Source organism: Garra rufa, chromosome 1 (assembly GCF_049309525.1).
Source record: "Garra rufa chromosome 1, GarRuf1.0, whole genome shotgun sequence".
NCBI classification, from domain to species: Eukaryota; Metazoa; Chordata; class Actinopteri; order Cypriniformes; family Cyprinidae; genus Garra; species Garra rufa.
This window is the reverse complement of record NC_133361.1, coordinates 1,047,550-1,070,586: the sequence shown is the minus strand read 5'-3', so window position 1 is coordinate 1,070,586 and position 23,037 is coordinate 1,047,550. Positions and strand designations below refer to the sequence as shown.

At 31.8% G+C, this 23,037-nt stretch overlaps 1 protein-coding gene across 1 annotated transcript in view; it reads left to right on the top strand.

Moving 5' to 3' along the window:
* The window catches only part of LOC141342995 (uncharacterized), a 73,986-nt gene extending 56,319 nt beyond the window's left edge, over positions 1–17,667 (top strand). Inside the window, exon 4 of the mRNA XM_073847590.1 lies at positions 15,979–17,667. Coding sequence (XP_073703691.1) covers positions 15,979–17,667 — 1,689 coding nt within the window. The remainder of the gene's footprint in view (positions 1–15,978) is intronic.
* The last annotated feature ends 5,370 nt before the right edge of the window (positions 17,668–23,037 follow it).

The following is a 23,037-nucleotide window of genomic DNA, read 5'->3' as shown; positions in this document are numbered from 1 at the left end:
TTACTCGTCATTTGAGCCGTTTTCGTAGGATTTATGCTATTTTTTAAATATATATAAATTAATAAATAATTTTTTAAATAGGTTTTTATACAAAAACTTGCTTTTTTTGCTTTTTTTTACTAAAAGGTAGTCAAAAAACGTAAATCTAGGAGCGTTTCTTGTGCTCAAAACAAGTTTGTTAGAGGTGCTCTGTGGATGGGAAAATACAGTCGAAAAAGCAACAGGAACTCTTTAAATATTTTTGAATATTAAAAAAATTAAAAAAAATATTTTCCTGTTTATTAATGTTTTTACTCGTCATTTGAGCCGTTTTCGTAGGATTTATGCTATTTTTTAAATATATATAAATTAATAAATAATTTTTTAAATAGGTTTTTATACAAAAACTTGCTTTTTTATGTAAAATTAACTTCTACTAACATGTCTAAAAAAATATATATTTTCCTGTTTATTAATGTTTTTACTCGTCATTTGAGCCGTTTTCGTAGGATTTATGCTATTTTTTAAATATATATAAATTAATAAATAATTTTTTAAATAGGTTTTTATACAAAAACTTGCTTTTTTATGTAAAATTAACTTCTACTAACATGTCTAAAAAAAAAAATATATTTTTCTGTTTATTAATGTTTTTACTCGTCATTTGAGCCGTTTTCGTAGGATTTATGCTATTTTTTAAATATATATAAATTAATAAATAATTTTTTAAATAGGTTTTTATACAAAAACTTGCTTTTTTATGTAAAATTAACTTCTACTAACATGTCTAAAAAAATATATATTTTCCTGTTTATTAATGTTTTTACTCGTCATTTGAGCCGTTTTCGTAGGATTTATGCTATTTTTTAAATATATATAAATTAATAAATAATTTTTTTTAATAGGTTTTTATACAAAATCTTGCTTTTTTTATGTAAAATTAACTTCTACTAACATGTCTAAAAAATATATATTTTCCTGTTTATTAATGTTTTTACTCGTCATTTGAGCCGTTTTCGTAGGATTTATGCTATTTTTTAAATATATATATAAATTAATAAATAATTTTTTTATAGGTTTTTATACAAAAACTTGCTTTTTTATGTAAAATTAACTTCTACTAACATGTCTAAAAAAATATATATTTTTCTGTTTATTAAAGTTTTCACGCCACATTCGTGGAGTTTTTCTCTTTTCACAAATACATCTCACATTTCAGCCTGAAAGTACTAAAAGGTAGTCAAAAAACGTAAATCTAGGAGCGTTTCTTGTGCTCAAAACAAGTTTGTTAGAGGTGCTCTGTGGATGGGAAAATACAGTCGAAAAAGCAACAGGAACTCTTTAAATATTTTTGAATATTAAAAAAATTAAGAAAAATATTTTCCTGTTTATTAATGTTTTTACTCGTCATTTGAGCCGTTTTCGTAGGATTTATGCTATTTTTTAAATATATATAAATTAATAAATAATTTTTTAATAGGTTTTTATACAAAAACTTGCTTTTTTTATGTAAAATTAACTTCTACTAACATGTCTAAAAAAATATATATATTTTTCTGTTTATTAAAGTTTTCACGCCACATTCGTGGAGTTTTTCTCTTTTGACAAATACATTTCACATTTCAGCCTGAAAGTACTAAAAGGTAGTCAAAAAACGTAAATCTAGGAGCGTTTCTTGTGCTCAAAACAAGTTTGTTAGAGGTGCTCTGTGGATGGGAAAATACAGTCGAAAAAGCAACAGCAACTCTTTAAATATTTTTGAATATTACAAAAATTAAAAATAAATATTTTTCTGTTTATTAATGTTTTTACTCGTCATTTGAGCCGTTTTCGTAGGATTTATGCTATTTTTTAAATATATATAAATTAATAAATATTTTTTTTAATAGGTTTTTATACAAAAACTTGCTTTTTTATGTAAAATTAACTTCTACTAACATGTCTAAAAAATATATATTTTCCTGTTTATTAATGTTTTTACTCGTCATTTGAGCCGTTTTCGTAGGATTTATGCTATTTTTTAAATATATATAAATTAATAAATAATTTTTTAAATAGGTTTTTATACAAAAACTTGCTTTTTTATGTAAAATTAACTTCTACTAACATGTCTAAAAAAATATATATATATTTTTCTGTTTATTAAAGTTTTTACTCGTCATTTGAGCCGTTTTCGTAGGATTTATGCTATTTTTTAAATATATATAAATTAATAAATAATTTTTTAAATAGGTTTTTATACAAAAACTTGCTTTTTTTATGTAAAATTAACTTCTACTAACATGTCTAAAAAAATATATATATATTTTCCTGTTTATTAATGTTTTTACTCGTCATTTGAGCCGTTTTCGTAGGATTTATGCTATTTTTTAAATATATATAAATTAATAAATAATTTTTTAAATAGGTTTTTATACAAAAACTTGCTTTTTTATGTAAAATTAACTTCTACTAACATGTCTAAAAAAATATATATTTTCCTGTTTATTAATGTTTTTACTCGTCATTTGAGCCGTTTTCGTAGGATTTATGCTATTTTTTAAATATATATAAATTAATAAATAATTTTTTAAATAGGTTTTTATACAAAAACTTGCTTTTTTATGTAAAATTAACTTCTACTAACATGTCTAAAAAAATATATATATATTTTTCTGTTTATTAAAGTTTTTACTCGTCATTTGAGCCGTTTTCGTAGGATTTATGCTATTTTTTAAATATATATAAATTAATAAATAATTTTTTAAATAGGTTTTTATACAAAAACTTGCTTTTTTTATGTAAAATTAACTTCTACTAACATGTCTAAAAAAATATACATATATTTTTCTGTTTATTAAAGTTTTTACTCGTCATTTGAGCCGTTTTCGTAGGATTTATGCTATTTTTTAAATATATATAAATTAATAAATAATTTTTTAAATAGGTTTTTATACAAAAACTTGCTTTTTTATGTAAAATTAACTTCTACTAACATGTCTAAAAAAAAATATATATATTTTTCTGTTTATTAAAGTTTTCACGCCACATTCGTGGAGTTTTTCTCTTTTCACAAATACATTTCACATTTCAGCCTGAAAGTACTAAAAGGTAGTCAAAAAACGTAAATCTAGGAGCGTTTCTTGTGCTCAAAACAAGTTTGTTAGAGGTGCTCTGTGGATGGGAAAATACAGTCGAAAAAGCAACAGGAACTCTTTAAATATTTTTGAATATTACAAAAAATTAAGAAAAATATTTTTCTGTTTATTAATGTTTTTACTCGTCATTTGAGCCGTTTTCGTAGGATTTATGCTATTTTTTAAATATATATAAATTAATAAATATTTTTTATACAAAAACTTGCTTTTTTATGTAAAATTAACTTCTACTAACATGTCTAAAAAAAAATATATATTTTCCTGTTTATTAATGTTTTTACTCGTCATTTGAGCCGTTTTCGTAGGATTTATGCTATTTTTTAAATATATATAAATTAATAAATATTTTTTATACAAAAACTTGCTTTTTTATGTAAAATTAACTTCTACTAACATGTCTAAAAAAATATATATTTTCCTGTTTATTAAAGTTTTCACGCCACATTCGTGGAGTTTTTCTCTTTTCACAAATACATTTCACATTTCAGCCTGAAAGTACTAAAAGGTAGTCAAAAAACGTAAATCTAGGAGCGTTTCTTGTGCTCAAAACAAGTTTGTTAGAGGTGCTCTGTGGATGGGAAAATACAGTCGAAAAAGCAACAGGAACTCTTTAAATATTTTTGAATATTACAAAAAATTAAGAAAAATATTTTTCTGTTTATTAATGTTTTTACTCGTCATTTGAGCCGTTTTCGTAGGATTTATGCTATTTTTTAAATATATATAAATTAATAAATATTTTTTATACAAAAACTTGCTTTTTTATGTAAAATTAACTTCTACTAACATGTCTAAAAAAAAAATATATATTTTCCTGTTTATTAATGTTTTTACTCGTCATTTGAGCCGTTTTCGTAGGATTTATGCTATTTTTTAAATATATATAAATTAATAAATATTTTTTATACAAAAACTTGCTTTTTTATGTAAAATTAACTTCTACTAACATGTCTAAAAAAAATATATATATTTTTCTGTTTATTAATGTTTTTACTCGTCATTTGAGCCGTTTTCGTAGGATTTATGCTATTTTTTAAATATATATAAATTAATAAATATTTTTTATACAAAAACTTGCTTTTTTATGTAAAATTAACTTCTACTAACATGTCTAAAAAAAAAATATATATTTTCCTGTTTATTAATGTTTTTACTCGTCATTTGAGCCGTTTTCGTAGGATTTATGCTATTTTTTAAATATATATAAATTAATAAATAATTTTTTTAATAGGTTTTTATACAAAAACTTTTTTATGTAAAATTAACTTCTACTAACATGTGTAAAAAAATATATATTTTCCTGTTTATTAATGTTTTTACTCGTCATTTGAGCCGTTTTCGTAGGATTTATGCTATTTTTTAAATATATATAAATTAATAAATAATTTTTTTTTAATAGGTTTTTATACAAAAACTTGCTTTTTTATGTAAAATTAACTTCTACTAACATGTCTAAAAAAATATATATATTTTCCTGTTTATTAATGTTTTTACTCGTCATTTGAGCCGTTTTCGTAGGATTTATGCTATTTTTTAAATATATATAAATTAATAAATAATTTTTTAAATAGGTTTTTATACAAAAACTTGCCTTTTTTATGTAAAATTAACTTCTACTAACATGTCTAAAAAAATTTATATATTTTTCTGTTTATTAATGTTTTTACTCGTCATTTGAGCCGTTTTCGTAGGATTTATGCTATTTTTTAAATATATATAAATTAATAAATAATTTTTTTAATAGGTTTTTATACAAAAACTTGCTTTTTTTATGTAAAATTAACTTCTACTAACATGTCTAAAAAATATATATTTTCCTGTTTATTAATGTTTTTACTCGTCATTTGAGCCGTTTTCGTAGGATTTATGCTATTTTTTAAATATATATAAATTAATAAATAATTTTTTAATAGGTTTTTATACAAAAACTTGCTTTTTTTATGTAAAATTAACTTCTACTAACATGGCTAAAAAAATATATATTTTCCTGTTTATTAATGTTTTTACTCGTCATTTGAGCCGTTTTCGTAGGATTTATGCTATTTTTTAAATATATATAAATTAATAAATAATTTTTTAATAGGTTTTTATACAAAAACTTGCTTTTTTTATGTAAAATTAACTTCTACTAACATGTCTAAAAAAATATATATTTTCCTGTTTATTAATGTTTTTACTCGTCATTTGAGCCGTTTTCGTAGGATTTATGCTATTTTTTAAATATATATAAATTAATAAATATTTTTTTAATAGGTTTTTATACAAAAACTTGCTTTTTTTATGTAAAATTAACTTCTACTAACATGTCTAAAAAAATATATATATTTTCCTGTTTATTAATGTTTTTACTCGTCATTTGAGCCGTTTTCGTAGGATTTATGCTATTTTTTAAATATATATAAATTAATAAATAATTTTTTAAATAGGTTTTTATACAAAAACTTGCTTTTTTATGTAAAATTAACTTCTACTAACATGTCTAAAAAATATATATTTTCCTGTTTATTAATGTTTTTACTCGTCATTTGAGCCGTTTTCGTAGGATTTATGCTATTTTTTAAATATATATAAATTAATAAATCATTTTTTAAATAGGTTTTTCTACAAAAACTTGCCTTTTTTATGTAAAATTAACTTCTACTAACATGTCTAAAAAAAAATATATATTTTTCTGTTTATTAATGTTTTTACTCGTCATTTGAGCCGTTTTCGTAGGATTTATGCTATTTTTTAAATATATATAAATTAATAAATATTTTTTTAATAGGTTTTTATACAAAAACTTGCTTTTTTATGTAAAATTAACATCTACTAACATGTCTAAAAAAATATATATATATTTTCCTGTTTATTAATGTTTTTACTCGTCATTTGAGCTGTTTTCGTAGGATTTATGCTATTTTTTAAATATATATAAATTAATAAATATTTTTTTTAATAGGTTTTTATACAAAAACTTGCTTTTTTTATGTAAAATTAACTTCTACTAACATGTCTAAAAAATATATATTTTCCTGTTTATTAATGTTTTTACTCGTCATTTGAGCCGTTTTCGTAGGATTTATGCTATTTTTTAAATATATATAAATTAATAAATATTTTTTTAATAGGTTTTTATACAAAAACTTGCTTTTTTTATGTAAAATTAACTTCTACTAACATGTCTAAAAAAATATATATATATTTTCCTGTTTATTAATGTTTTTACTCGTCATTTGAGCCGTTTTCGTAGGATTTATGCTATTTTTTAAATATATATAAATTAATAAATATTTTTTTAATAGGTTTTTATACAAAAACTTGCTTTTTTATGTAAAATTAACATCTACTAACATGTCTAAAAAAATATATATATATTTTCCTGTTTATTAATGTTTTTACTCGTCATTTGAGCTGTTTTCGTAGGATTTATGCTATTTTTTAAATATATATAAATTAATAAATATTTTTTTAATAGGTTTTTATACAAAAACTTGCTTTTTTTATGTAAAATTAACTTCTACTAACATGTCTAAAAAATATATATTTTCCTGTTTATTAATGTTTTTACTCGTCATTTGAGCCATTTTCGTAGGATTTATGCTATTTTTTAAATATATATAAATTAATAAATATTTTTTTAATAGGTTTTTATACAAAAACTTGCTTTTTTTATGTAAAATTAACTTCTACTAACATGTCTAAAAAAATATATATTTTCCTGTTTATTAAAGTTTTCACGCCACATTCGTGGAGTTTTTCTCTTTTCACAAATACATTTCACATTTCAGCCTGAAAGTACTAAAAGGTAGTCAAAAAACGTAAATCTAGGAGCGTTTCTTGTGCTCAAAACAAGTTTGTTAGAGGTGCTCTGTGGATGGGAAAATACAGTCGAAAAAGCAACAGGAACTCTTTAAATATTTTTGAATATTAAAAAAAATTAAGAAAAATATTTTCCTGTTTATTAATGTTTTTACTCGTCATTTGAGCCGTTTTCGTAGGATTTATGCTATTTTTTAAATATATATAAATTAATAAATAATTTTTTAATAGGTTTTTATACAAAAACTTGCTTTTTTTATGTAAAATTAACTTCTACTAACATGTCTAAAAAAATAAATATTTTCCTGTTTATTAATGTTTTTACTCGTCATTTGAGCCGTTTTCGTAGGATTTATGCTATTTTTTAAATATATATAAATTAATAAATATTTTTTTTTATAGGTTTTTATACAAAAACTTGCTTTTTTATGTAAAATTAACTTCTACTAACATGTCTAAAAAAATATATATTTTTCTGTGTATTAAAGTTTTCACGCCACATTCGTGGAGTTTTTCTCTTTTCACAAATACATTTCACATTTCAGCCTGAAAGTACTAAAAGGTTATTATTATTATTACATTATATAAGTTTATATATTTTATGTTTATATATATTTTTATTTACGACGCTGTTAATGCTATATTTAATGTATTTGATCGGTAATGAACAGCAGCACATTGCGGTTGTGAAAGTGCTGTAATTGTTTGCGTGATCTCTCTGCTTATAGAAGGTTGTGAACAGACCCAAATTATTACTGCTGCGTAGTTGCATTGTTTCCAGTTGCCAAATAAGTTCATGTAATAAATCACATGCCTCATGTTTTGTCAATGTTCTCCACTGCTAAAGAAACTCGAAAGCCTATTAAGTCCCTACTCCTAACAATTTGGACCTTAAGACTTCTTTTAAGGGTTAAGATGCTTTCTGTACTAGGATCTTTTCTTCAATTTTAAGAAAAAGTTTTGGTTTGCCTAACATTAGTGCAATGATTGCAGTGGTGGCATTTATAGCAACCCTTGGGTCTGGTGCTCAACCGTGTTTGTTAGATAACTATGGAGCAGTTTATCTTGTAGAGGAGGACATCTTCTAAAGCTTACCAGAGGTGGATCGGGAAAAAAACTTGCTTAAACGATTGCCACTCTCAATAATACCCCAGTTTTTTCTTAGGATTTGTTAAATTTGTTCAGCCTCTGTGCTGTACCTAGTGACAAATACTGGTCTGTCCTTTGTCTGTTTCTCTGTATTTCTTTTCAGTAGTGATATTCTAGTCGCTAGCATGATTTTAGCAAGACTAGCAAGTCGCTAGCATTATTTAAGCAAGACTAGCAAGTCGCTAGCACGATTCTAGCATGACAAGTAAGTCGCTAGCATGATTCTAGCATGACTAGCAAGTCGCTAGCATTATTTTAGCATGACTAGCAAGTCGCTAGCATGATTTTAGCACGACTAGCAAGTCGACTAGCATGATTTTAGCACGACTAGCAAGTCGCTAGCACGATTCTAGCATGACAAGTAAGTCGCTAGCATGATTCTATTTCACTTAAATTTACAGGTAAATACCGTAATTTCATACTAAAAACCATAACTCATATTATGGTAATGTACCAACTTTTTGAAGCACTGAAATCTGTTTTGTACCTTTGTAATACAATGAGAACCACTAAAAGCAGGTGATGATGACAACATCACATGATCAACCAAAGCCCATCACACGGAGGTTTTAAATAATAATATATATAGAAGGTGCACAGTGTCATTCACACCATCAGTAAACACCATCATGGTAACAAACTGAAATAATGCAAAAAAAACATTAATTTAACAACATCAGATGTAACATACAACCCTAATGTACAAAACTGCCAAGAAAAAAATGAGAAGAAAAAGTTATTTCAACAAAAAAACATCAACTAAAAAAAATGAAATTTACGGTTATTCACTGTAAATTTTACGGTCTTTTTCACTTCCAAAAACGGTATCCTACCGTAAAATTAAATGCAATGTCCAACACAGTTTTTCACCGTATATAAAAGGGGAACTTACCGTTAACCATTTCACAGGTTTTTACCATAGCATTTTTACAGTTTTTTTTTTACCGTTAAATTCACCGTCATTTTTTACAGTGTAGCTCTAGTAGAGGCTTTTTGGAGAATAGTGTTCTTGGGTCATTGACGTGACGCCTACATTTTTTTGTCCGATTTATTTTTTTCTGTTAAAAAATTGGTTTAAATGCAAAAAAAGATGCCATTTGTAAGAATTACCTCTCCCGAATATGGACCAACTTTAACTTTTCTAAAAACATTAAGTTATTTGTAATTTTTTTTTTTTTTGTTATTCAAAGTGTCAAAATATCATGTGGTGCAACCGTCCGGCCATAACTTTTTTTTGATAAACATCTTTGAAATCACCTTAAATTTATTCGAATTAATTGTCTGCACTATTTGGCATGATTTTGGCAGTGTTTTGTAATTGTGTATAAAATTGCAAAGCATTTGTATTTATATTTCCATCATTATATACAAACAAACTTTGTCCGATGATTTCCATTTTATAAAATATCATGTGCACTGTAAAAAAATGACAGTGAATTTAATGGTAAAAAACTGTAAAAATACTACGGTAAAAACCTGTGAAATGGTTAACGGTAAGTTCCCCTTCTATATACGGTGAAAAACTGTGTTGGACATTGCATTTAATTTTACGGTAGTATACCGTTTTTGGAAGTGAAAAAGAACGTAAAATTTACAGTGAATAACCGTAAATTGACATTCCCAGAATTCCCTTTATTTCATGTTTTTTTTGTTGTTGAAATAACTTCATCTTAATTTTTTTCTTGCCAGTTTTGTACATTAAGGTTGTATGTTACATCTAATGTTGTTAAATTAATGTTTTCTGCATTATTTCAGTTTAATGTATGTTACCATGATGGTGTTTAGTGTGTTTTACAGTGTGGTGCGACCATCAAGAAACTACAATTTTGGAACTTTTATGTTGAAATACATTCAAGGACAGGATGTTGCATCATATTGCAATTCTGCCAAGGAGCAACTGAAGCAGAAAGCACATGTGTAACTCTCTTTCAAATTTTGAAAAAAAAAAAAAAAAAAACTTTTTTAACAGCTGTTATGTAGTGACCACATTTGGATATCATGTGGTATGACCTCAAAAAAATCAATGAATATCAAGTTTTCTCTTCAAATATATTTTTTTATTATACATTTCATAGTAGCATTTTTTGGGACAGCTAGCTTATTTTTTTAGGTGGCCAATTATGTGCCTGTAAATTTTAAATGAATTTGAAAACATCATGCGGTGCGACCAAATATCATGTGGCGTGACCACTGCAGAGTGTTTTTCATGATAGATATATGTCCTAGATAGGCAGGTTTTCTAATTTTATATTCAATTAATGGGTTAGATACTGTACCTAAAGTACTTTATTTCAGTCTAATTTGGAATAGAGTTTATGCAATTTGGGTCATTTTTTAAACATCTGTATTTTAGATGGTTTATATTGAATCTGTTTACAATATGAGGGAAAAAAGAACATTTAGAGCATGTACTTTCAGGTTTTTTCAGGTACTTTTGATGTTTTATGATGTTTAGTTATGATCATACTAATCGTTGTCATACTGATACGTGATCGTTCCGATCAAAAAGTATTTGTGACGCTTGTGAATGTTTACATAAAATGTTTTATAAAATGTTTATTAATGTTTGTGTTAATGACATTTCTGAGAAATTTGAATAAAATGTAGTTTAAATCTTTTTTTTTGTATAAGATCTCTTTAAATAGATTCAAGGTCTTTGTGTCATTTGGAGCGACCTCTCATCATGTGGTGCGACCAATAACACCAATAACTGTATTAAATAAAAACATATATATATATATATATATATATATATATATATATATATATATAATTTCTGTGGCTCAAATATGAATGACTGCCACAATATGCTTAAGTAAATGGTATTTTTAAAACTTTTTTATCAGTTTCATGCAATTTACAGAAAAACTAAGTCTGCTGACTACATTTAACTCTGGCAACTCTGAAATTATAGAACAAACGTGAGATTGTTAATTGCAAAAAAACAAAAGAAATGCAAATACTTTGTTTCTAAACACTTCAGTTACTGAGAACATATAAAAGAAATGTTAAGCATGTTAAGGGATTTAATCAATTTTAATATAAATCATGGTCGCACCACATGACATTTAAGGCTGCGGCCAGTTCTTCAAGCTGAAAACCCCCCCCCCCCCCAATAAAATCACTTAATTTAAAATTGTAATATGAATTTAACATTCTTATTGTTTGAACAACTACAAAAGATATTATTAGTTTTTGCGTTTTAAAATTTGCTTGTTGAAAATCCTTATACGTCAATGACCCTCTTATATCCCCGTTCTACAAATCCTGACATCATTTCTTTGGATTTATTTTCAAAAACCTTGTCTTGAACTGTTTGTCCTTTCGCAATTAAATACAAAATCTTCTTCCCATTTGCCCAAGAAAAGACCTGCATATGAAGGACTATAACAAGCCCCCATGGCACACCCTTTTGTCTGTTTGAAAATCTTGTCCTGGAAAATAAAGATGTTGTTAGTTAAAGTCCATTCAGTCAATGAGAGTAAAAAGTCAGTGGGTGGCATTTCAGATGCTGGCCGTACACTCAAGAAATGTGTGAGAGCTTCAAGACCCTGTTGATGGTCAATATTAGTATACAATGCTTCCACATCCATTGTGACAAGGAAAGTATCAGGGCCTGTATTTTGCAGTTCTTCAACCTTGTTCAAAACATCAGTTGTGTCTTGAACATATTCTGGGAGGGAAGGCAAAAAAGGTTTGATAAAATAGTCTATTTACTCAGGGTTCGAAATGAACTTTTTGAAGTTACCAGCCAATCAGAATTTCCATTAGACAAATTTTTACGTGACTTGCATGATTGGCTCATGCATCACCGGCCAAACTGGCTGGTAAGTTTTTATCAATACCCGCCAAAATGATTTTTAACCCGCATTTGGCGGGTTGGCGGGTGTTAATTTCAAATCAAGTACTTAGATACTGGTTCAGTGAGGCTTTCATTTCCTGAGATGACCGGTCTACCTGGAGGGTTCTCAAGACATTTATGTATCTTAGGTAGCATATAGAATGAAGCCATCCTAGGGTTTTCATTACCCAAAAATCTAAGTTCAGACTCAGATATCCAACCTTTATCTTTTGCCTCAGAAAGTATTTTTCCCAATTCCTGTTTGAGCGACTCCGTTGGATTGAAAGTCAGTGGTTGATAAAACTCTGTGTTATTTAGCTGACGAAATGCCTCTTTTATATACATTGTTTTGCCCCACACAACTACAGCACCCCCTTTATCTGCCTTTTTAATGACTATTTCATCATCCTTAGATAAAGCTTCCAATGCTGCCCTTTCTATGCGGGAGAGGTTACTTTGTTTGTGAGTCCTCTTGTCCTTAAATAGATCGTCAATCTCGAAATTTACCTTTTTAGTAAATGTACTTAATGCAGCATTTTGAAACAAAGGACAGAAAGTAGATTTGGGCAGTAATCGACATCTCTGGCAAGGCAGGGACTATCTTTTGCCCCAACCCATTCAGCCAAGGAGTTTGACACGAAGATTGACCTTTTTCGTTTTTATAGGAATCTACATCTAAAGGCATGGTACAAGCAAAATGCTACAACATCTGCAAGCTACACAGCCACAGGTCAGACAGACTCTTTTACGATTAGAGGGCAGTTTAAGCCCAAGTCTACTTTCTGTCCTTTGTTTCAAAATGCTGCTAAATGCAAAATGAGTTTTTAGAAAGGTTTAATGTGTCCAAGCCGCTACAATAAAGGCTTTTTAACTTTTTCTAAATGAGAGTGCCTTGGAGTTCCTCTTGATTTTTAAAAAACACAATATTTTTTAATATAGAAATTCAGTGTCTAAATGTCAATCAAAAATATTTTCAATAAACAAACAAACAAATATGAAGGAATTCATTTTTTTGTCACTATTTACAGTGCATCTTTGAATTTTAATTATCAATTTAAGGCAATGTATGACCCTTTTTAAGAGCTGCACAAGTAAAATGATCACAGTATGAGTTGGGTTGGACAATGTACGGTAACATATTAAGCCATAAATTGACATGACTAATAATTCAGATTTTCACAAAAACAAAACGTCTTATACAATGGCATTTCGGACTTTATACCATTAAAAGGGATAAATCAAGTATATAATTGATTATATTTATTTAAAACATAAATATTACTGTCTTAATCGTTTAGATTTTTAGAAAGCACATTAACTTCTTTCACATTTACAACTCTATGTGTTTGCTGCATAAAAACGTGGGTCGATAAAACTCATAAATAACTACAAATAAGTAATGTTAGGGAAATCTGTTAATGTTTTGTTTCGCGTTTCTGAAATATCGGCCGATATATCGGAATATCGGATTTTAAAACCAACAGATATTTGTATCGGTATCGGCCTTAAATCCTTTATCGGTCGGGCTCTAGGTAAAACTCATAAATATCTACAAATAACTAATGTTAGGGAAAGCTGTTAATGTTTTGTTGCATGTTTCTGAAATTTAAGAAAATGATTAAAAAATATCGCCAATATATCGGAATATCAGATTTTAAAATCAACAAATGCTTGTATCGGTATCGGCCTTCAAAATCCTTTATCGGTCAGGCTCTAATTAAAACTCATAAATAACTACAAATAACTAATGTTAGGGAAATCTGTTAATGTTTTGTTGGGTGTTTCTGAAATAAAAAAATATAATTAAAAATTATCGGCCGACATATCGGAATATCTGATTTTAAAACCAACAAATATTTGTATCGGCCTTAAATCCTTTATTGGTCGGGCTCTAGTTAAAACTCATAAATAACTACAAATAACTAATGTTAGGGAAATCTGTTAATGTTTTGTTTAGCATTTCTGAAATTAAAAAAATTATAAAAATATATCGGCCAATATATCGGAATATCGGATTTTAAAACAAACAAATATTTGTATCGGTATCGGCCTTCAAAATCCTCTATTGGTCAGGCTCTAATTAAAACTCATAAATATCTACAAATAACTAATGTTAGGGAAATCTGTTAATGTTTTGTTTAGCATTTCTGAAATTAAAAAAATTATAAAAATATATCGGCCAATATATCGGAATATCGGATTTTAAAACAAACAAATATTTGTATCCGTATCGGCCTTCAAAATCCTTTATCGGTTGGGATCTAGTTAAAACTCATAAATAACTACAAATAACTAATGTTAGGGAAATCTGTTAATGTTTTGTTGCTCGTTTCTGAAAAAAAATTAATAATTTTTTTTTTAAATATCTGCCGATATATCGGATTTTAAAACCAACAAATATTTGTATCGGTATCGGCCTTCAAAATCCTTTATCGGTCGGGCTCTAGTCGATATTTGCAATAATTTGACTATAAACAGCTTCAATTTGCAAATTCATTCTTTGTCATGAGGTGTCGCTTTAGGAGCGCTGAAATATTATGGTTTCTCTAGTAACGGCTGTACACAAAGCTCCCTTGGTTTCCAGGGCGACGCTGATAGATGACTGGGACGCTCGTCACACTTTACCCTATTTTTATGTCATCAAAATACAGAGTCGAGTTTTTCACTCCAAATGTTGACTACTGTGTAGAATAGGCAATTTGGGACATACCTTCAATTTCTGAATGTTTCTGCCTAGTGTTTGTGTCTCTGTGATTGGTGGTCTAGCCGTGAAATTACAGAGGTGGAAATCTGACGTCACTTTGTAGTTCGATCGGCTGTTGGCATGACACTCCCTCCATTCATTGTTTATTTTGGCTTTTCCACACAGAAATACATGTTCAGTGAAGCTCCTCCAACAGCAATCACACATTCAGCAATAAATGCTGGAATATTCCCATCAGTTTATAAGATGAGCGTCAAATCATCAGGAAGAGCTGAAATCTGCAAATCTGAGTTTATCGAAGAGGACAGAGAGAAGATGAGAGATCCAGAACACACTAAAGATGCTGAACAACAAACAGGTTGGTGTTGACTCTTCATTCTTTATTAATAATGCTGATGGTTATAAAGCTTCAGGCAGTTTTAGATTGTGTTTGTTGTAACAGGAATGATCTCTAGAGCTGTTGAATAATATTGCTGAAGCATCAAATGTTTGGGCCATATGTGTAGAGCCACTCAGTAAAATTTTAGTCTTAAGTGTGTAAAAATTTCCAAGAATTTCACTCTTATTCCTAGACTTCATTGTTTCATAAAGGTTCCTAAGTGTTAAGACTAGGTCTCAGCTCCTAGTTAGGAGTAATAATATGGCAGTAAAGAGGAGGCGATGCACACTTTCCAATCTAAAACAACTCATGTAACAGCTTAATCATATTATTGTCTTATTCAGAATAAGGTCATTAATAATTAGATTACTGGTGTCCATGTAAACATAGTCAATGTAGTCCTTAGTTCACAAAACTTAAGTGCAGAAGTGTCTTGGACTTTACCGAAAGTTGCTTTTTAGCGTCTCCAACTCATTGGATTGAATTTTTAAATGATTGTAAATGAATAAAAACGATACATATAATACAAAAAATACAGTTAGTATTTGAGGATCCTCAGATGCGTCATGTTGTTGATCAAGCATATTTAATAGCTCTCCCTATAGAAACATGAGATTCGTGCCTATAGTGCTTTAAAAATATAAAGTTGAAGATCAATGTACCTCGATCATGAAAAGTTTCAGGAACTTCAGGAATTTACAAATCTGCATCAAAATGATCAGAATTTTCTAATGCAATTGTCTACTTTCCGCTGTTATATCAGGGTTCATTTTTATGTCCTCTCACTTTGCGTCCTTTCATTTTTCAGTTTTTTTTTTTGGACAAATTTACTGTTTTTACTTTTGTTTCAGAGTGGATTGAAGACAATGAGGTGAAAGAAGAACTGAGTGAAGTTGAGGAGAAACATGTCAGTAGTGGAGAAAAACCCGAACAGAAAGATTTAAAGAAAAGAGACAATAAGTCTTTCACCTGCAAACGTGATCTTGAGCTTCACATGAGCGTTCACACTGGAGAGAAACCGTTCACTTGTGATCAATGCGGGAAGAGTTTCGTTCAGTCATCAACCCTTAGGAAACACATGATCATCCACACTGGAGAGAAACTATACGCATGTGATCAATGTGAGAAGACATTTCTGAGAGCTGCAGACCTGAAGAAACACCTGAGAGTTCATACAAAGGAGAAACCGCATTCATGTCATTTGTGTGGAAAGAGTTTTTCATGTTTAGATTATTTAAAAGTACATCAGAAAACACATTCTGGTGTGAGAGAGTACAGGTGCTTTGAGTGTGAGAAGGCTTTTAGTACATGGAGCAATTTAAGACTTCACCGGAGGATTCACACTGGAGAGAAACCTTACAAGTGTTCACACTGCGACAAGAGATTCAGTCAGCCAGCAAATCTGAAAACTCATGAAAGGATCCACACTGGAGAGAAACCGTATGCATGTGATCAATGCGGGAAGAGTTTTACAAAAAAAGGACACCTTACATCACACATGAGAGTTCACACTGGAGCGAAACCATTCACATGCGATCAATGTGGGAAGAGTTTCACTCAATCATCAAACCTTAAGGAGCACATGAACATCCACACTGGAGAGAAACTGTTTACTTGTGATCAGTGCGGGAAGAGTTTCACTCAGTCATCAAACCTTAAGGAACACATGAACATCCACACTAGAGAGAAACTGTACATATGTGATCAATGTGGGAAGACATTTCTGAGAGCTTCATACCTGAAGAAACACCTCAGAGTTCATTCGAAGGAGAAACCGCATTCATGCCATTTGTGTGGAAAGAGTTATTTACATCTACAAAGTTTTAAAGAACATCAGAAAATACACACTGGCGTGAGAAACTACATGTGCTTTGAGTGTGAGAAGACTTTTACCTCTGCAAAGTGTTTGAAACAGCACCAGATGATCCACACTGGAGAGAAACCTTACAAGTGTTCACACTGCGACAAGAGATTCAGTCAGACATCAGGTCTGAAAACACATGAAAGGATCCACACTGGAGAGAAACCGTATGCATGTGATCAATGTGGAACGAGTTTTACAAAAAAAGGACACCTTACATCACACATGAGAGTTCACACTGGAGCGAAACCATTCACTTGTGATCAGTGCGGGAAGAGTTTCACTCAATCATCAAGCCTTAAGGAGCACATGAACATCCACACTAGAGAGAAACTGTATGCATGTGATCAATGCGGGAAGACATTTTTGTGTACTTCATATCTTAAGAAACACCTGAGAGTTCATACAAAGGAGAAGCCACATGTGTGTCATTTGTGTGGAAAGAGTTTTTTACATCTACAAAGTTTTAAAGAACATCAGAAAATACACACTGGTGTGAAAGAGTACATGTGCTTTGAGTGTGAGAAGACTTTTACTTTAGCTAAACATTTGAAACAGCATGAGAGGATCCACACTGGAGAGAAACCTTACAAGTGTTCACACTGCGACAAGAGATTCAGACAGTCATCAATTCTGAAAACACATGAGAGGATCCACACTGGAGAGAAACCGTACGCATGTGATCAATGCGGGAAGAGTTTCTCAAAATCATCAACCCTTAAGGAACATATGAACACCCACACTAGAGAGAAACTGTACGCATGTGATCAGTTCAGGAAAATGCCTCAGGTTACGTATGTAAACCTAGTTCCCTGAAGGGAACGAGACACTGTGTCGAAACGCTTTGGGAACGCCTTCAGCGTGACCACGCTCTGAATCATGTGCGTAATCAGTCCAATGGAATTGTGAGATGTCACATACGTGGTGACGTCACCGACCAGGAAGCTTAAAAGCACGTACAGTGAAAGCAGCGCTAGCTTTCTGGAAGCAGCAAGCCCCGCAGGGAGACCGGAAGTATGGCCTCGAGACTCAGCGTCTCGTTTCCTTCAGGGAACTAGGGTTACATATGTAACCTGAGACGTTCCGTTCCAGGTAACTCGAGCTGCCTCGAAACCCTTTGGGAACGAGAATGCCCACGCCGCCATACTAAGGGGTGTGCCTGCTGGATTAGGGTGAGAGAACGAAGGAGCTGCGAGCGACGAGTTGAGTGAGCCTTGACTCCCAATGGTGAGGGGAGACCAGAAGTCTCATACGAAAGGGAAATGGCATCCACCGGCTTATGGAAGGCAGGGCGGCCTCTCCTCGGAGGGCCGTAACAGACCAAAAGTTGGTCAGCCTTCCTCCACAGGGCAGTTCTGTGGACGTATGCTCACACTGGACACATACAGTTAAGCTTCTGCTGGCCGGGCTCCCTAAAGGGAGGAGGATGAAAAGCCTGCCGTACGACAGGTCGTGGTGCAACGGTGGGGACCATCGGAATGTATCCCGCCTTGGGATACAGAAATGCTTTAGCCATTCCAGGTGCGAATTCAAGGAAAGAAGGGGCCACTGAGAGGGCCTGAAGGTCCCCAACCCTCTTAAGCGAAGTGATTGCTAGGTGCAGAGAAGAGTGAGAAGACGATCAGAGATCTCTTCTAAAGGTTCAAAAGGAGGCTTACACAGGGCCTCAAGCACCACAGCCAGATCCCACGTAGGGATACGAGAGCGTACTGGAGGCCTCAACCTCAGTGCACCACGGAGGAAACGTGTAACTAATGGGTGTCTACCCACTGAGGTACCACTAAGAAGGGCGTGGTAAGCTGCTATGGCCGCCACATAAACCTTCAGGGTGGATTGGGTTAACCCGGCGGAGAGATGGGCCTGTTAGAACTCCAGTACTGTACCAACTGGGCAGTTAACTGGGTCAAACTGGCAGTCTCCGCACCAAGAAGAGAAGTGCCTCCAATTCAAGGCGTACAGTTTGCGCACCAACACATGGTGGCCTCTTAGGTCCGAGAGAAAGTGTCTCAGAGCCTGAGACACCGCCAACATTTCCAGGCAATTGATGTGCCACGTGAGATGATGACCCCTCCACAGCCCAACCGGTGAGAGATGTGTCTGTCGCAGGTGTGACACGGCGACAAGGAGCTCCCAACACCAGGCCCTGATTCAAAAACCAAGGTTTCCTCCACATGTCTAAGGCACGAAAGCATCGCCGCATGACCTTGATCATGCGAAGTTGGTTTCCCCTCGGGGAGAACCCCTTGGTTTTGAGCCTCCACTGTAGGGGTCTCATGTACAGCAGGCCAAGAGGGAATTACGTTGGACACAGCTGCCATCAGACCCAGCAGTTTCTGGAACCACTTCACAGTGATTGACCGGCCTTCTCTTACTCTCGCGACCTCTGTGAGGATTGACTCTACACGAGCAGTAGACAGATGTGCCTGCATCGTGGATGAATCCCACACTATGCCCAGATAAGTGGTTCTCTGTAATGGAGAAAGCACACTTTTCTTGGCGTTTAGTCTTAACCGCAGCTCTTTCATGTGTGACAGAACAACATCTCGATGTTGAACCTCCATCTGCTCGGACTGGTCCAGAATTAGCCAGTCGTCTATGTATGTATGTATGTGTATGTGTATGTATGTCTATGTATGTGGATGCCCTGGAGTCGCAGCAGAGCCAGAGCTGCATCCACACACTTTGTGAAAGTGCGGGGTGAGAGTGCAAGGCTGAAAGGAAGAACCCGATATTGATATGCTTTGCCCCTGAAAGCAAACCTCAGGAACCTCCAGTGTTGGGGAAGGATGGAGACATGAAAGTAGGCATCTTTCAGGTCTATTGTCACAAACCAGTCCTCAGACCTGATTTGTGACACAACCTGCTTGACAGTCAGCATTCTGAATTTGAGGCACATGACTGAATGATTTACGATAGAACGCGCAGGTCTAAGATGGGCCTCAGGCCCCCATCCTTCTTGGCAACAATGAAGTACCTGCTGTAGAAGCCGGACTCTTGCTCGTGAGGAGCAGTGTTGTTTTTGACAACCATCTTAGATTTAGTCTTAGTCTTAGTCTTTTGGACTAAAATGCTTCTTAGTTTTAGTCAAATTTTAGTCACTTCTATATGTGATAGTTTTAGTCCAATTTTAGTCGACGAAAAGTCAAAAAGGTTTTAGTCTAGTTTTAGTCGACGAAAAGTCAAAAAGGTTTTAGTCTAGTTTTAGTCGACGAAAAGTCAAAAAGGTTTTAGTCTAGTTTTAGTCGACGAAAAGTCAAAAAGGTTTTAGTCTAGTTTTAGTCGACGAAAAGTCAAAAAGGTTTTAGTCTAGTTTTAGTCGACGAAAAGTCAAAAAGGTTTTAGTCCAATTTTAGTCGACGAAAAGTCAAAAAGGTTTTAGTCCAGTTTTAGTCGACGAAAAGTCAAAAAGGTTTTAGTCCAATTTTAGTCGACGAAAAGTCAAAAAGGTTTTAGTCCAGTTTTAGTCGACGAAAAGTCAAAAAGGTTTTAGTCTAGTTTTAGTCGACGAAAAGTCAAAAAGGTTTTAGTCTAGTTTTAGTCGACGAAAAGTCAAAAAGGTTTTAGTCTAGTTTTAGTCGACGAAAAGTCAAAAAGGTTTTAGTCTAGTTTTAGTCGACGAAAAGTCAAAAAGGTTTTAGTCTAGTTTTAGTCGACGAAAAGTCAAAAAGGTTTTAGTCCAATTTTAGTCGACGAAAAGTCAAAAAGGTTTTAGTCCAATTTTAGTCGACGAAAAGTCAAAAAGGTTTTAGTCTAGTTTTAGTCGACGAAAAGTCAAAAAGGTTTTAGTCTAGTTTTAGTCGACGAAAAGTCAAAAAGGTTTTAGTCTAGTTTTAGTCGACGAAAAGTCAAAAAGGTTTTAGTCTAGTTTTAGTCGACGAAAAGTCAAAAAGGTTTTAGTCTAGTTTTAGTCGACGAAAAGTCAAAAAGGTTTTAGTCCAATTTTAGTCGACGAAAAGTCAAAAAGGTTTTAGTCTAGTTTTAGTCGACGAAAAGTCAAAAAGGTTTTAGTCCAATTTTAGTCGACGAAAAGTCAAAAAGGTTTTAGTCTAGTTTTAGTCGACGAAAAGTCAAAAAGGTTTTAGTCCAGTTTTAGTCGACGAAAAGTCAAAAAGGTTTTAGTCTAGTTTTAGTCGACGAAAAGTCAAAAAGGTTTTAGTCTAGTTTTAGTCGACGAAAAGTCAAAAAGGTTTTAGTCTAGTTTTAGTCAAAAAAAGGGAAAAAGGTAGTCTTTTAACAAATTAATGTAGGTCAGTAAGTATTTTGCTGTTTGGTAGTGTCACTTATAAGTTCTGAAAATAGCAGATCTATAGTTCAACACAATGTGAGCTTCCGGATCGACTATTTTCACCAATAATTACAATAATGAAGGAATGTTTTAGAACATAAAAGACAAACAAGGATGGAATGCTAAAACGGCTTGCCATACTAGTATAGCAAAGAGTATTTAATGCTAAAACGGCTTGCCATAGCGTCAGATACTTTTTAAGTTTTAATTGGCATGCACAATAAGCGGAAATGTCATGCATTTTAAACGTCTGACGGACCACCCACTAACATTTTCGTCTATTCTCGTCTCGTCAACAAAAACTCACACACGTCTCGTCATGTTTTAGTCATCAACGAGCCATTTTTATCTCGTCATCGTCTCGTTATCGTCATGAAAAAAAGTGGCGTCAACGAAAAGATTTCGTCATCGTCATCGTTGACGAAAACAACACTGGTGAGGAGGGACCACCTCGATGGCCTCCTTCCCCAGAAGAGTGTTTACTTCTTGTTCCATAACCAGAGCCTGCTCGGGACCCACGTATGTGACGTCTCGCAATTCCCTTGGGCTGATTACACACATAATTCACAGCCTGGTCATGCTGAAGGCGTTCCCAATAGTGTTGTTTTTGGCGGCCGATTTTCATTTTAGTTTTAGTCTAGTCTTTGTGTGAACCTGACATTTTAGTTTTTATTAGTTTAAGTCAAGTTCATACACCTTTTAGTCTAGTCAAGTTTTAGTCGACTAAAAGTCTGAGCATTTTAGTCTTATTTTAGTCAGAATTACCCATGACTATTTTAGTCTAGTTTTAGTCGACGAAAACTAATGACATTTTAGTCTAGTTTTAGTCGACGAAAACTGATTACATTTAGTCTATTTTTAAGTAATGCAATTTTATTTAACCAAGTCAATATAGTTTAAGTACCTAGTATAGACAAAACCAAAGTTTTCTTTTAGCTAAACCCATTTCAAACAAGGTTATATTATTATTTTTTTGTTACCTTATAGGCTTATAGGCATCCATTGCAGAAGATGCTCTAATTTGAATTTACAACATTTATTTTACCTACCAAACATGTTAGAAGTACACACACATAAATAAAAATTTAATAAAAACAATAAATAAAATAGCATCACATGACAATGCCAGGAAAAACAAAAACAAAACAGAGAAACAAGGTTTGAATGGTCAAGCTACAATTTACTAAAAATGAATGATGTGACGTTCGAATAATAAACACAGAAGCTTCGAATAATAAAATTAATCAACTTAACAATATTCTTAATTTACTTGATCATCTATGCATACAAGAATCTTTTGTACTTTTGTTTTTTTAAGTTTATTTACAGATTAACTCATTTATACCTTCTGTAAGTAAAATATTTCTTACGGTTTTCTCAGCAGAAATTTATTTATTTTATGAAATTGTCCAAAAATTGCTTGGACAACTGGAATGCAAAAGAAACGTTTTCCACCTTTGACCACAAGATGTCAATAGTGCACAACGTGTTGAAAAGCTTCCAGTAATGAACCCTTTTAGATACAGTTGATCCCGTTGGTGCTTCGAACAGCTTTTTTTTTTTTTTAGTAGAAAAAAATGTATGTGTTCTTCCTTCTTTTCCCCCCAAATATGAACCCTATCTGGCCGGGCATTGGTCCCTTTATCTGTGTCAGACTTAACTTTGTTCGTGGGCGTCTTCTAGATAATGCAGCGAGGGAGTGACGCCGCTCGCTTGCGGTTTAGGCTAGAAGTGATACAGCTCTGACTACAATCTAACATTCTAACATTTCGTTTCGTCTCGTTTTCGTCAACGAAAATAAAGAGACATTTTAGCATAGTTTTTATTTTGTAAACAACATTTAGTCTCGTTTTTAATCGGCAACGATATTTCATAATACATTTTATATAGTCATCGTCACA